The 12,890-nt window shown below is 48.2% G+C and overlaps 1 protein-coding gene across 3 annotated transcripts in view; it reads right to left on the bottom strand.

Annotated features, from left to right (window-relative positions):
• Positions 1 to 12,516, bottom strand: part of SLC22A15 (solute carrier family 22 member 15) — a 63,928-nt gene extending 51,412 nt beyond the window's left edge. For all 3 annotated transcript variants that reach the window (XM_037038771.1, XM_037038772.1, XM_037038773.1), the window contains exon 1: positions 12,174 to 12,516. In XM_037038771.1, coding sequence (XP_036894666.1) covers positions 12,174 to 12,260 — 87 coding nt within the window. In that variant the 5' untranslated portion in view covers positions 12,261 to 12,516. The remainder of the gene's footprint in view (positions 1 to 12,173) is intronic.
• Positions 12,517 to 12,890: the final 374 nt, after the last annotated feature.

The raw sequence follows: 12,890 nt of genomic DNA, 5'->3' as shown, positions 1-12,890 counted from the left end.
CATGTTGAACACATATGCCATTTGTCCCCGACTATTCCGGGCTCTTCGGCTGCTCACAACAGGCCTGCAAGCTCTCGGGCCCAATGCAGCCTTTTATGCTGTGGACTTCCATTTACATCTGCTCTCATTGCTGGATGATTATTTCAAGCTGAACATATATTAAGAAAACAAATGAGCTTTCTCCCAAGTGAGAAATTGTTATTTTAAGAAATTATCCCTATTAATTTAGAACTCAAGGCATTAGAATACACCTTTAAACAGGACAAACGCGTTCGTGATTGCTCAGCAGACACAGTGACACCCCCACCGGATGGCGTGTCACCTGAGGCACACCAAGGCGGGCGGACCTGCCCACAGCGTGTGTCCACTCCTCAGTGTCCCCCACCAGTGCCTCCCACACCAGTGTGCAGGGGCAGATAACCTAAAGCACCAAGGCACAGTGATTTGCCACAAGTAGGTGAAGAGATTACTCTCAGGGTAAGAGCGAAGAAGTCGTGACATTGTGAGTGTCATAACAGAAAGCTAATGCAAAACCCAAGCTGTGACTTTCCCTCTCTCGGTGGGCTGCAGGATGGAAGGCAGCCTCGATCTACTTGGAGCGGAATGGCTGTGGGCCTCTCGAGATGTACAAGGCTGCCACAGGTCAGCCTGCCTGGGTGATTTATTGGAAAGTGCAAAACAAAACATGTTTCTGGATTTAATTGCTTCCTTGGCCCTATTTGCATACTATGAAGGAAGTTTTAGAACAGGAGGCAATCGTCTTATAAAAATAGAATTCTTAATAATTACAACAACAGAGAGATGATACATTTAGCAGCAGCTATAATTATAAAGCCACTCGAGTTGGTTTTAGTCACTGCCCCTCCTGATTAGAACCCACTGAAATTTCATTGAGAGATAAAGAAATGAAAACAAAAAATGGGGCAAGGAAACTCAGGAAATGACGCAAAACTCGGCTCCGGTAAATGCACGGCCTTCGATCCAGCAAGGCAAGCTAGTTATATTGTCTCCAAATCTGCCTTTTTCTGGTTTTGTTCCCACAGTCTCTTCCCTGGAAAGCACTTCCTCCTGCTGTACCTGTCCGAGCCTTTCCCGTCCTCCAACCCGCAACTCAGAAACCGCCTCCTACCATCCTGCCTTCCTCTCGGTTTTCTCCAGAAGCCCCCTCCTGCTTCTGCTCACCATCCCACCAAAGCTCCATCCAGACCTTTTTTCTTAGAGCCCTATTATTTTCTTCACTGTAACACATGTACGTACTTTCTGATTTTTTCTGCTGAAATGTACTCTCTCTGAGAGCAGGCTCTCTGTTTGGTTCACCTTTTGGGCTTCCAAAGCAAACCACTCGGGGCCTAGACATGTGGCATCACACACTCACCAAGTGAACGAACGGAGAAATGACCAGGGCGGAACACAGCTAATGACAGCAAGCACCTCTCTCATGCCAACTACGGGCCAGGTGCTGCTCCGAGTGCTTGCTGGAAACATGTTAACCCATCGTATCCTTATCTGGATCGTTCTGGGATAAGCAATGTTCTAGGCGAAGGAGGAAAGACTCCAGAGGGTCCTCAAATCTGGACCGTGTTTGCTTGAGGAGGCTGCCATTCTCGGCGGAAACCAGAAAGTGTAGGAGGCCGTTGGAAAACAGAGGTGGTGGAGATGGAGCCGGATTCCTGCTGCAGGGAGCAGGGAAACCGAGTGGGTCAGTATTGTCTGCATTCATCGGCCATGCTCCCAGCAATCTGTAGGCTGAATGAGGACCTTCCACCTTTCTCACCTTCTCTACCCTCCAACCCCCCTCACAAGGTTTCCCCTGCCCCCCCCCCCATGCCCGTGGACACGTGCACTCCCCCTGCAAATGAACACACAGGACCATGGCTTCCCGTCCCCAGATGGATCACAAACATGCAGCTTGTCCATGCAGTGCGGGCTCCACAGAACAGCCCCAGCCTGTGTCTCGTCTGACACACGTGGCCAGGCTTGGTTTTGCTAAAGATCAGGGAGACGGAGGAGGAAGGCAGGCAGCCCTGATACCACGGGATAAACACTATGGAAGAGGCACTATGACAATGAGGTGGAAGGTGAGGCTTACACTTGGCACAGAGATTCCTGTTAGGTCCTCTACCCTAGAGCCACCCACGGGCCACCCGGTCCTATGAAGCCAAAGGTTTAGCCCTCATCTGATCACGGGACACCGGGCTGGTTCTCCTCTTGCTCTACTGTCTCCGAGCTCACACCCTGCTTCTTTCCCGCAGAGCACAAGTCTCCTCTCACACTCCTGTTCCACGACTACCAGGCGCACACGCGCCCGCACACTCTTGTCTAATGAATCGCACCCATCAGCAGATGGGCCTCGGAGGCACAATGAGAAAGCGCTGGCCACTCTCCTTCGGAGGGGGACTCACAACACCTCAAATAAATCATTATCTTCTCCAGTGCCCCCTCCAGGGAAGGAGAGCAAGAGCCACAGATGGCTGGGCCTTTGTTCCCTCTCAATATAATTATAATTAGAAAAGTGACTAAAATGCACTTGGGGATTGAAATTTTGAAAGTTTCAGAAAGCGAAGGTTTTAAAAGCCATTTTATGTTTAACAGCATTATAAGCTTTTGTAATACTCAGGAAACCGAAACCGCCTCTGTAATTCTCCCATCACAATGTCTGGTCTGTGAAGTCACGGGCAGTTAGGATGTGTGTTCGAAGCAGGAAAAATGAGCTACCCAGCGATCGGTGACTCATTCAAGGTCGCCAGTAGCACTAATAGCAAAACCGCAACGAGACTGGGAGCCACCTGACTTTGGGGCCAGAGCTTTTTTCAGAGAAAAAAAAATAAGCAGGAAAAATCAGAAGTGATTTCATTCTTGTCATTATTGTTAGCCTTCCGGGCACCTGGTGCTCAGGAGTCTAACTGACTGAGCCAAATGCACCACACGGGCACGACCAGCTGCCGGGGGCCCGGCACAAAGGGAGCGTTCCATAAATATTTTTAAGGTGATTTACGGATATATGACGTATTTTCTTGAACTTAAAAATTTTTAGTTGCTATGTCCTGAATAACTGGCGTCTCCAANACCTGACTTTGGGGCCAGAGCTTTTTTCAGAGAAAAAAAAATAAGCAGGAAAAATCAGAAGTGATTTCATTCTTGTCATTATTGTTAGCCTTCCGGGCACCTGGTGCTCAGGAGTCTAACTGACTGAGCCAAATGCACCACACGGGCACGACCAGCTGCCGGGGGCCCGGCACAAAGGGAGCGTTCCATAAATATTTTTAAGGTGATTTACTGATATATGACGTATTTTCTTGATCTTAAAAATTTTTAGTTGCTGTGTCCTGAATAACTGGCGTCCCTAAGTCTCGTTTCTTCCGGACTCTAATCTAATCCCTCCATCACGTCAGTCTCCCTGAGACACGCCTGGTGAAACTCTTCTGGTCCAAAGCCCAGGAGTGGATACGTGATAAACGGCCCAGCACCCTGGATCCCCACCGGTGGCCCACTGCCGCCTGCTCCTCGTTCAAGCTCTGAGCCGGCCTATTCAATTCCCCGACACCATGCCCCACTGTGTGCTGCGAAAAGAACGCGAGAGCTATAAACCTGGGCCTGGACCTTGGCTCTGGCAACCTTTCAGCAAACCAACACCTTGATCAACGTCACGTGTTCGTCTAGTAAGAACGGACACCAGTAGTACAGCATTACCCAATTCATTCACATCTGACCAACCTATGCTGAGGGTCCAATGGGATGTTTCTCCAGCCAGCAGTACACTGTACAGCCCACCCGCGCCTCCCAAGCTCTGATGTGCAGTTTGATGCCCTAGGCGGGGGAGGGACCAGAGAGCCTGCATTTCTAAGGAGCTCTGCTGAGGTCAAGGCTGCTGGTCTGGGCCACACCGGGTGTAGCAAGGGCGTAGGTTGTTTCCTCTTCTACACTTTTCCCGATTTTATGTTTTTCCACCTGGAATGACCCATTTTTTCCCTAAACCCCTGCTTCGAAGTTCAGCTCAAGGTCAGCTCTCCTTCTGGAGTCAATGAACCACCCCAGACTTCACTAACATCTTCTTTCTTAAGTCATGGACATGCAATGCCTGCATTATTTACTGTGGGGATATTATTTTGGCATCATTATTTAACAGTGTAGATATAGTTAAATTATGATTTCCTAATGATTTGTCCTCTCCCAAAGGAAAGAAGCCCCAACTTACCCTTCTATATCTTTCCAAGAAACCCAAGAGCCTGTGATATATTTTAACTAATTCCTTGCAGAACGGTGTAAGGGGATGAAAAAAAGTATAATAGATTAAAAACCAGTAAATCTAGAACTTGGTCTTGGTTCCAACAACTAATTAAGACTTTGGACACACCAGTTAACCTGCATCTGTTCCTGTCTCTCTCCAGATTAAATGGAAATACCACCACTGGTCCACCTTCTTCCTGTTATTTCGGTTTAATTTTGAAAAAAGTTCACTGAGGGCCAACACTTTACAACACATTGGACGATATTACAAGTCTTAGGTGATATCAAGGACAGATAAGAAACAGTCGTTTCTTTCTAGGCGCATACATTCAAGGCAAGACAGGAAATATATCCAGAGCTACAGATACAGACAGGTCCTGACAAACGCCACATTGGCCGTAATCCGAATGCAATGACACAGAGCACAGAGGAAACACACGGGGATTTCAACTAGGGGAATAAGCAGATGGTCCCAAGTGCGACCCCTGAGCTAGGTAGTGAAAAGGCGGCAGGGGGGTTAATCAAAACAAAAATCAGAGGAAAGAAATTTTAGACAAAGAAATAGCCCAACCAGAGTCAGGAAAGTAAAGAACATATTTTTAGTGTTCTTTGAAGAATTACCCCAGGGCCAGCTAACTCAGCTTTTCCCAAACTTCGGTCATCTGAGTACGCCCCGTAAGAGGTTTACATACCCACATTTGGTTTTCTACTAATTACTTGGTACTCTTCTTTTAAATTCATTCAGGCCTTTCAACTTAAGTAAATTTGTAGAGAAATAAAATGTTTCATTACTACAGGTAGGACCAGACAGATGGAACTACAAAATATACACACCATGTTACAATGCCAAGTGTCGGCTTGTGTGCTTTTATTTAAGGTGGGCAGCCAGGGATACTTGCAGGCAAGATTTGGGGGGAGGCGTGAAAGCAAAGGAGCAGCCGTTTTGGGTTTTATGCAGGTCAGGGCAACTGCCTTGTGCCTCCCACACGTTGCCACTTCTTCCCTGGCTCACCTGGTTGGCATGACCCTGCAGCTCCACCTGTAACCCGATTCCTCTTCCCTGGCCCCTCCTTCAGCTTCTCTGATTCCTGGGTCAGGTGTGTGTTTAATTCTAGGACGCAAAGCATTTGCTCCATCGAGGCTGGAGGCAGTGAGGGGGATGCAGATTCCAGTATATCCCGATGGGCTCCAGATGCCCCTTCCCTCCTGGACTGCCCACTCTGCAGGCTTCAAGCCCCAGCATCAAACACAGACAACAGCCCCACAGGGACTGCTGGACTAGCTTCCACAATTGCACTGGTCAGGTCCTCATAATAAATCATTCGTTGATTACATATGCAACACATATGCACACATGGACACATGTACATGTATCTCCATTCTAGGAGTTCTGCTTCCTGCTTCTCTGGGCAAACTTTGACTAATAGAACCTTAAACAAATATGGCAAAATATTAGCACTTATTGCCCTGGCTGGTGTAGCTCAGTGGATTGAGCATGGGCCTATGAAGCAAAGAGTTACCGGTTCGATTCCCAGTCAGGGCACATGCCTGGGTTGCAGGCCAGATCCCCCCCGGTAGGGGACACATGAGAGGCAACCACACATTGCTGTTTCTCTCCCCCTCTTTCTCCTTCCCTCCCCCTCTCTCTAAAAAATCAATAAGTAAAATATATATATATATATATATTAGCACTTATTAAATCTAGAAGTAGGTACATGTGTGTTTGTGATATTATTCTCTGTACTTCATCTAAAATGTTTCACAGTTTAAAAAGAACACCCCGAACACGGTGCTACAGCCATTAAAAAAGACATATCTGTTCACTTATGAGCACCAGCAGGCACTCCCAATATTGCATGACAAGTAAAATCAGGTTAAAATACATTTGTTTTGCAAAAAGTGATCAATGTACGTATTTGTATAATCAAAAGTCTGGAAGGCAATACCGTCAAAAGGTGAGCATGTTTTAGCTCTGGGTGACAGTGTTCTGGTAATTTTTGTCCTTTTTCCCCTGTATTTTCTCGCTCTTCTACAGCTACGTACTATTTGTTGAGTAGCATCCAGTCCCCGGGAATGCGGGCAGATGTTCGCTTCTGTCGCAGGGCTGGCTCAGGAAATCAGAGAGGATTCCTGAGCTCTATGTGTCTTTGACTTCATGGCTCCTCCTTGGAAGGCAGCGTCTGACTGTAGTGATGAGCCGCATTCAGAAAAGCTGGCATTCTCAAGGTCAACACTGACATAACACCAACTCACCGCTGGGCCCTGGGCAACATTAAGAAATCCTGAACTTGCAAAACAAGTGAAGTAAACTTTTATGATCCAGCCATTTCCTAGAGCGCAGTGAGGGGGGAGGGGCCACCTGGGAAGTCCACTCAGCCACCCTGCGGCTGACTGTCACGGGGCATTGGAGTCTAGCGTTTTTCCTGCCGTCTTCACATTGCCTCTGTCCACATTTTTAATGACTCTTTCTGTGTTGTCTTGGAAGGTGATACCTTCTTTGTGAAGGCACACGCCAAGCAGCTGTGGGTGGCCCTGGCCAGACATGCACCTGGAGCTCTGGGTGCTGTAGAGGTGTTGGGCTAGTTGCTTCCCAAGGCACATCCCAATTCTGGAGATGCTCCAGGCTCAAAGGAGCTTCCAAAACCTCCACAGGCCTCCTGGATCTCCATAACACCCACAATGGAAATCCTAGGGTCTGATAGGTTTGCAGCTCCACTCGCTTTGCACCAGGGGGCAGTGTCTGTCTAAAGACAACAGCAGCTTCCTGGGGGCAAGTGTGGCCAGCTGCCATTGACCTATGGGGCCCCACTCACCCACCTAAGCTCACGGAAGGCACGTTGGGCAGACGATCCCCAGATTATGGTCCAAGATCCGACCCACTGTCTGAGGGCAGGCGGAACTAAATCAGAGGGTAAGGGCAGGATAAAACTTGCTTAAACTAGCATAGGACCCCGGTAGACGGTCGCATGTTCTGGTGCCATGACAGCCATGAAACTCTTACTAAAGCCTCTAGTCACAGCTGAACCCCTGGTGGTGGTGAGAATCCCCAGGGGCAGGAGAGCTGGCCTTAATGATGAAACGGAACAGAGGTCTTCACTGATGTTCACGGGATGAACTTCACCATGGGCTTGTGGTTGCAAGGTGAGAACCATCAGCTATCCACTTTGGAGACACCTCGTCAAAAGTCAGTCCTCCTATGAATTCCCTGGGGAGAGTGGGACATGGTGACGAATGCCAGCAGGTAAGAGCTGTGACAGGGTTCTCTCCAAAGTTTGATAACACACCCTGAATGAAACTCGCTCTCTCTCGCCCTCCCAAGTGTTGCGTGACCACAGTTCACAGCCACAACTGGTTAAAGGAATATCAGTAAAAGAGTGAACTGCTATTCTCCATCAGTGAGCTGTAGCATTCTCTCCTAGGTATACGGATCTTTTCTTTACCATTATTTAATTTTGAAAAGATAACACAAAAGCAAAATCAATAAAACACGATTCACCACCACAATTAGCAAGTAACACTTTATCATGTTTGCTTCAGGTTTTTAATATACAATATTACAGACACCGAGGAAACCTCCTTTGCACCCCTCCCCTCCCAGCACCGTTCCCTCCCTTCCCAAGAGGCAACCAGTTCCATGGCCTGGGAGTGGATCCTTCCACGCCCTGTGTTCACAGTGCCCCGTTGTTCATACGCATTCACAAACCAAGCATAGTCTTGTCTCGTATGTCCTAAACATTTAGGATAAGAGTTTGCGGCACATTGTACATATTTGGCTGGTTAGTTTTTTTTCCACTTAACTTTGTGTTTTAGAGATTCAGCCATGTACGTAGCTATTGTACAGATCTGGTTCATTCGCTTTAAGTGTTATATCCTATCAAATTTATACTACATTTTTATTATCCAGTCTGTTTTTGAGAATCACTTAGGTGGCCTCTAATTTCCGTTACTACAAAAAGCGTTGCAGTAAATGTCCTATACACATCCCCTTATGCACATGGTTAAGAGATATTGTGGGACGTCCACCTCGGAGTCCAACACGGGCTTTTAATTTCACTTGACAGGACAATTCATTCTCTTGATGGTGCGGTTTCTACGTCTCATTTTCATCACACCTGTGCTGGGAGACTAGTTAATGTTTGCTAATCTAATAAGTGTGAAATGATATTTCATAGTCTTTTTAATATGCCTTCCCCATATGAGCACTGAAGGTAAACATCTTTACATGTGTGACTATTATAGGAATAGTTTTCTTTTCCGCAAAACACTTGTTCAGTCATTGCCCTTTCCAAAACGCTGCGAAAAGATGTTTATTGCGTGGACGATTTGGATGCACTGGTAGTTTCAGGATCTGAAACATCAGGTTGGGGTTAGTAAGAGCTGACACGAGACTAAGGGATTCTGGAACGCCAGAGTAGTACAGCCCAAGCTGAGGCTCACTTACAGCAGCATCACAATTTTGCTGGTGAAACAAATGCTTGTTACAGGTTACACATTTCTGTCGGTTAATGGCTGTTTTAAATCCCGCGCGAATTAGAATGCAACCTCTGATTCGAGATCCTGAGAAGAATCCAGGAGCTGGAGTCTCTGGCTTCGAGCAGAGAAGCAGGATCTGCTTTCATTTATGTCTAAAGAGACCAAAGAGCAAAGAAGTGGACTCCAGCCTTCCTCCTCCAGACAGGTTGGCAAACAGGCGCACACACACTCAAACCTAAACCGGTAGTGATGGCACTGAGTCTGGGTCAGCATCAGAAAAAAGAAACAGCAATAAAGTCAACAGAAGTATTCATATTTAAATGCCACAAATAGCTCTAGCCTGAGGGAAGAATTTTTCTAACTGTAAAATTGTAAATCTTACTGCTTATTCTTAAAACAACCATTTTTATTTATCTTTTAAGGTTTTATTTCTTTAGTTTTAGAGAGGGGGGAAGGGAGGGAGAAAGAGAGGGAGAGAAACATGAATGTGTGGTTGCTTCTTCCTGCCCCCTACTGGGAACCTGGCCCACAACCCAGGCATGTGTCCTGACTGGGGATCAAACCGGCGACTCTGTTTCGTCTGGTGCTCAATACACTGAGCCACACCAGCCGGGGCAAGACAACCATTTTTATGTGAAGCCATTTTTTCCCCTTAGATTTTGCTGATACACTTTAAAACCACATATTGCTGTCGCAGGGCATTTGCATCTTATGCCCAAGAGGAATCTGTGAAATCTGCATATATTCTTTAGGTGTCTGAAAGCTGAACACTACAGAGACGCCAACGATCACATCTGCACAGACATGAAGGACTGTCTCCCAGCCAAAGGTACCTGAAGTCACTTTTGAGGAGCTATATGACAGTACTAATAATCCAAGAAAGCAGTTAACCGAAAGATCTTTAGCGCTGGCTTTGTAATGTGGTTTTGTCTTTTTATTTGAACTTGAACGTGTTTGAAGTGAATGGAGATGAAAGCCATTTAAAAAGTAATCATAGTCCCAGGAGGAAGAACGCATCAAAGGACCCGTCAAGTTTCCATCTCTGTCCCCCTGGTTTTGCGTTTCTCAGCCAAGGTTGGTCGTTAACCAACTCTCAGCAGCAGAAAAGGCTCCTGCTGAGGCCCGGCCCCGTCCCTGACAGGCCCCGTCCCTGACAGTCCCATCTACAATGTCCGGGGCTCGCAGTTGATCCGCACCTTCCTTGGGCAACGGTAGACAAATGCTTTGGTTTCAAAAGCAGACAACGTTAACCTCCTTCCATGTAAGCCAACTCTGAAAAGAACTTGCGACTTTTTCCTCTGTCGGAGGAAGCAACCCCCAGAGAATGCTGGTAGATAGCATCGTACTACAACCGTGCATGGGACTCCCTTGGCCTGCGGCTCTGCAGACCATCCGCCACAGCCTGAGCCTCTCCAATAGCAGACTTGGTAGAGAAGTCTTCTGGGAACTCCATTCTCATATCCAGGATAACTGGGGGCGATCCTAGGACCACCTGTCTCACATATCTCAAAGGGGTGGTTGAGTCTTCATAAATATGTGACAGCTGTGAACCATCTTCGCCTAGCCCGGGGCCTCGCATGTGTTGACAAAGGTAAGGGGAGGAGCGCCTCCCCAGGCCACGTGTATAAGATAAACAGTGAGTCACTTCATTCCCAGCATTCTAAGACCTGGTTTTTCTACGGCAAATACTAACCACACATCAGGCAGAGTTCAGTGAAGAGTCATGGTCAAGGGCTTAGGCCTCTTTGGTACCAAAATCTAACCTAACTGTCCAAGTCAACCACAAAGAACAGTCAGGGAATCTTAATGGGACCTGAACCCTGAACAGTGGACTTTTCAGTGCCACACTCCACTCAATACAAACTTATTCCAGGTTGCTGGATTCCTGGCTAGGCAGATAAAAAGATAGCGGCAAGAAAGGTAGAATGCAGGGCTGGGGGAGTGGGGAGGTGGGATTTCTTAGCCAGGGAGTTACGTTCCTGGACTTCTTGGTTAGACCAGGGAAAGAATTTTCCCAAAGAAAAAGTATTACAAATGAAACCAGGCTTAAAAGACTGCAAGATTATGATCCTGTTCTGTTTTAAACACTCTTTTGTAATTTAGCACAAACCGTTTTCCCTTACAGGGAAAGTGCATTTAAAGCGAAGACAAAGAAACGTCAGGATACTGCATATTTGTGAGCTGAGAGCTTGCTTCACTGGAGAACCAAGTGCTTTCGTCTTCCAGTCCAGCATTTGAGCAGTGCTGGCTGGTGCTAAAAAATCAACTGAACTTTCAATCATTTTAGTGAAAATGAAACAGTAAGTCCACCCTCTCCTCCCCCCACCCCCATCTTCCTGTAGAGCAGTTATCTCACACAAGGTTTAAGCAACCGATGAACTGGTTACAGTTATGACTGGTTATACTTATACCATCCTGTACCTCCCTCAAAATGTCCCTTATTGCAATCTGGCTGCCTGCCTCACCCACCCCACTAGAATACAAACTTCACGGGGAAGGGGTTTCTGATTTGTCCAAGTGCAGCCCCTGCTAAACACATAGTAGGCACTTATTAAATATCTGTTGAATGAAGGAATGCGTAAAATGGCTGACTCACAGTAAATACTAATGAAGAATCTGTGAATAAAATGTCTTTAAGAATATTGGAAGAAGTAATTGATGTCAAACAGAACCTTTAAGCGGGCAAAAGAGGAGAAAGTTTTGCTTGGAAAATCGTTATTTACAGTGACCTTGAGCACTGGGAACACACATTTTTAGGTTGGGATGTGAAAACTGCGTCTGAGAATTCGGTTCCATTTCATAGCCACACATTGTAGACAGCACTGTTCTCCTTACAGAAGGCTCAGCCGACGCTGACCTCTGGGCAGAATGACCCAGCAGAACTGAAACCAGAGAGAAATAAACCTGTGCATTGACAACCTCTGGAATAGGGAGCCCCCCCAAATCCAGTTAAAGGCAGTAAGCGAATAGCCAGAGCTGAAGGAGGCTGCTCCAGCCCGGACCCTTCAGCGGCAGGTCGCCAGGGCTCTCTCGGAGGTCTCGATCCCAAGGTGTCAGCGCCACAGGTTAAAGCAACAATTCGCTTTCCTATTCACAGTGGATCACAGGTAACAACAGGATTTTGCCCCGCTTAGTAACCAGCTGGTCATAACGCCCACCTAACACGCGCATGCACACACACATACACACACACACACACACTCTTTTCCCCACTGGAGGTGACGGGATGGGTGGACCTGGAGGAACCGCCATAGTGGGAGGATCCGAGGCTGACAGGCTGGCCGGTGATCCTGGCGTCCTGGGGCCCAGCCCTGCCCTCACGGTGGGGTTAGGCTGGAAGGTGCCCCCCACCTCGGGTGTTCCCGCAGAGCCTGAGCGTGGGGCCCAGCCTTGCGGGGGGAGGAGGACGCCTCGCCCGCGGCCGAACGCCGGGAGCAGGAGGTGCGGGGCGCTGTTGGGGCGGGGGCACTCACCTGCAGCAGCACTGCCAGCAGGAAGCACAAGTACATCTGGTAGATGCCCATCTCCCCCACCACCTGGAACGCCTCCTCCACCTCCATGGTGCCCGGGACTCTGGCGGGGCCCTCGCTCCCCCGGTACCCGCTCTGGTCCCGCTGGGGTGGGAGCGGGCGTGGAGCGGGTGGAGCGCGGGGCGCAGGCGGTGCGGAATCCTGGGCTGCGCGCGGAGGACGTGGGATCCGAGCTGGATGCCCGGTACCCTGGCCTCCGCTTCCTGTTACCGAGCTTTTCTCGGAGATGGATCGGTGCCCGCGCCGCTGGAACAGAGAGGAAGAGGAAGTGGCTTGGCGAGAGGCGCCCTTTCCGATGGAGAAAACGGGAACTGCAGCCGCGTCCAACTCAGGCCCCTGCTTCGGGGCTTAGAGGGCGCGATAACCGTTGGGCGGCTTGGTGGCGACTCAGCATTACTTGTCTTTTCGTATCAATCAGTTCAGTATGAGAGGTGGGGAGGGAGCGTTCTGGACCCTTTGGAGAAGGGTACTGTTCAACATTTCTTCCCAATCCTACAAGCCTTGCACAACTGTGAGACAGATTTGCTCATAGAAATATTGACAAAGTACGAAGGAAACACAAAAGGGGAAAGATTGCTCTGTGGGGCAGGAGGCGATGGCTGCTAAGGTGTTTGAGGATAAACAGCAGCCTGTGGGTTGGAAAGGTGAAGAAAGTTGTGG

This window comes from Sturnira hondurensis, unplaced genomic scaffold (assembly GCF_014824575.4).
Source record: "Sturnira hondurensis isolate 20B ecotype Veracruz unplaced genomic scaffold, ASM1482457v3 Scaffold0024822, whole genome shotgun sequence".
Lineage (NCBI taxonomy): Eukaryota > Metazoa > Chordata > Mammalia > Chiroptera > Phyllostomidae > Sturnira > Sturnira hondurensis.
The sequence above is the reverse complement of the archived record's forward strand: the minus strand, read 5'-3'. Positions and strand labels throughout refer to the sequence as shown.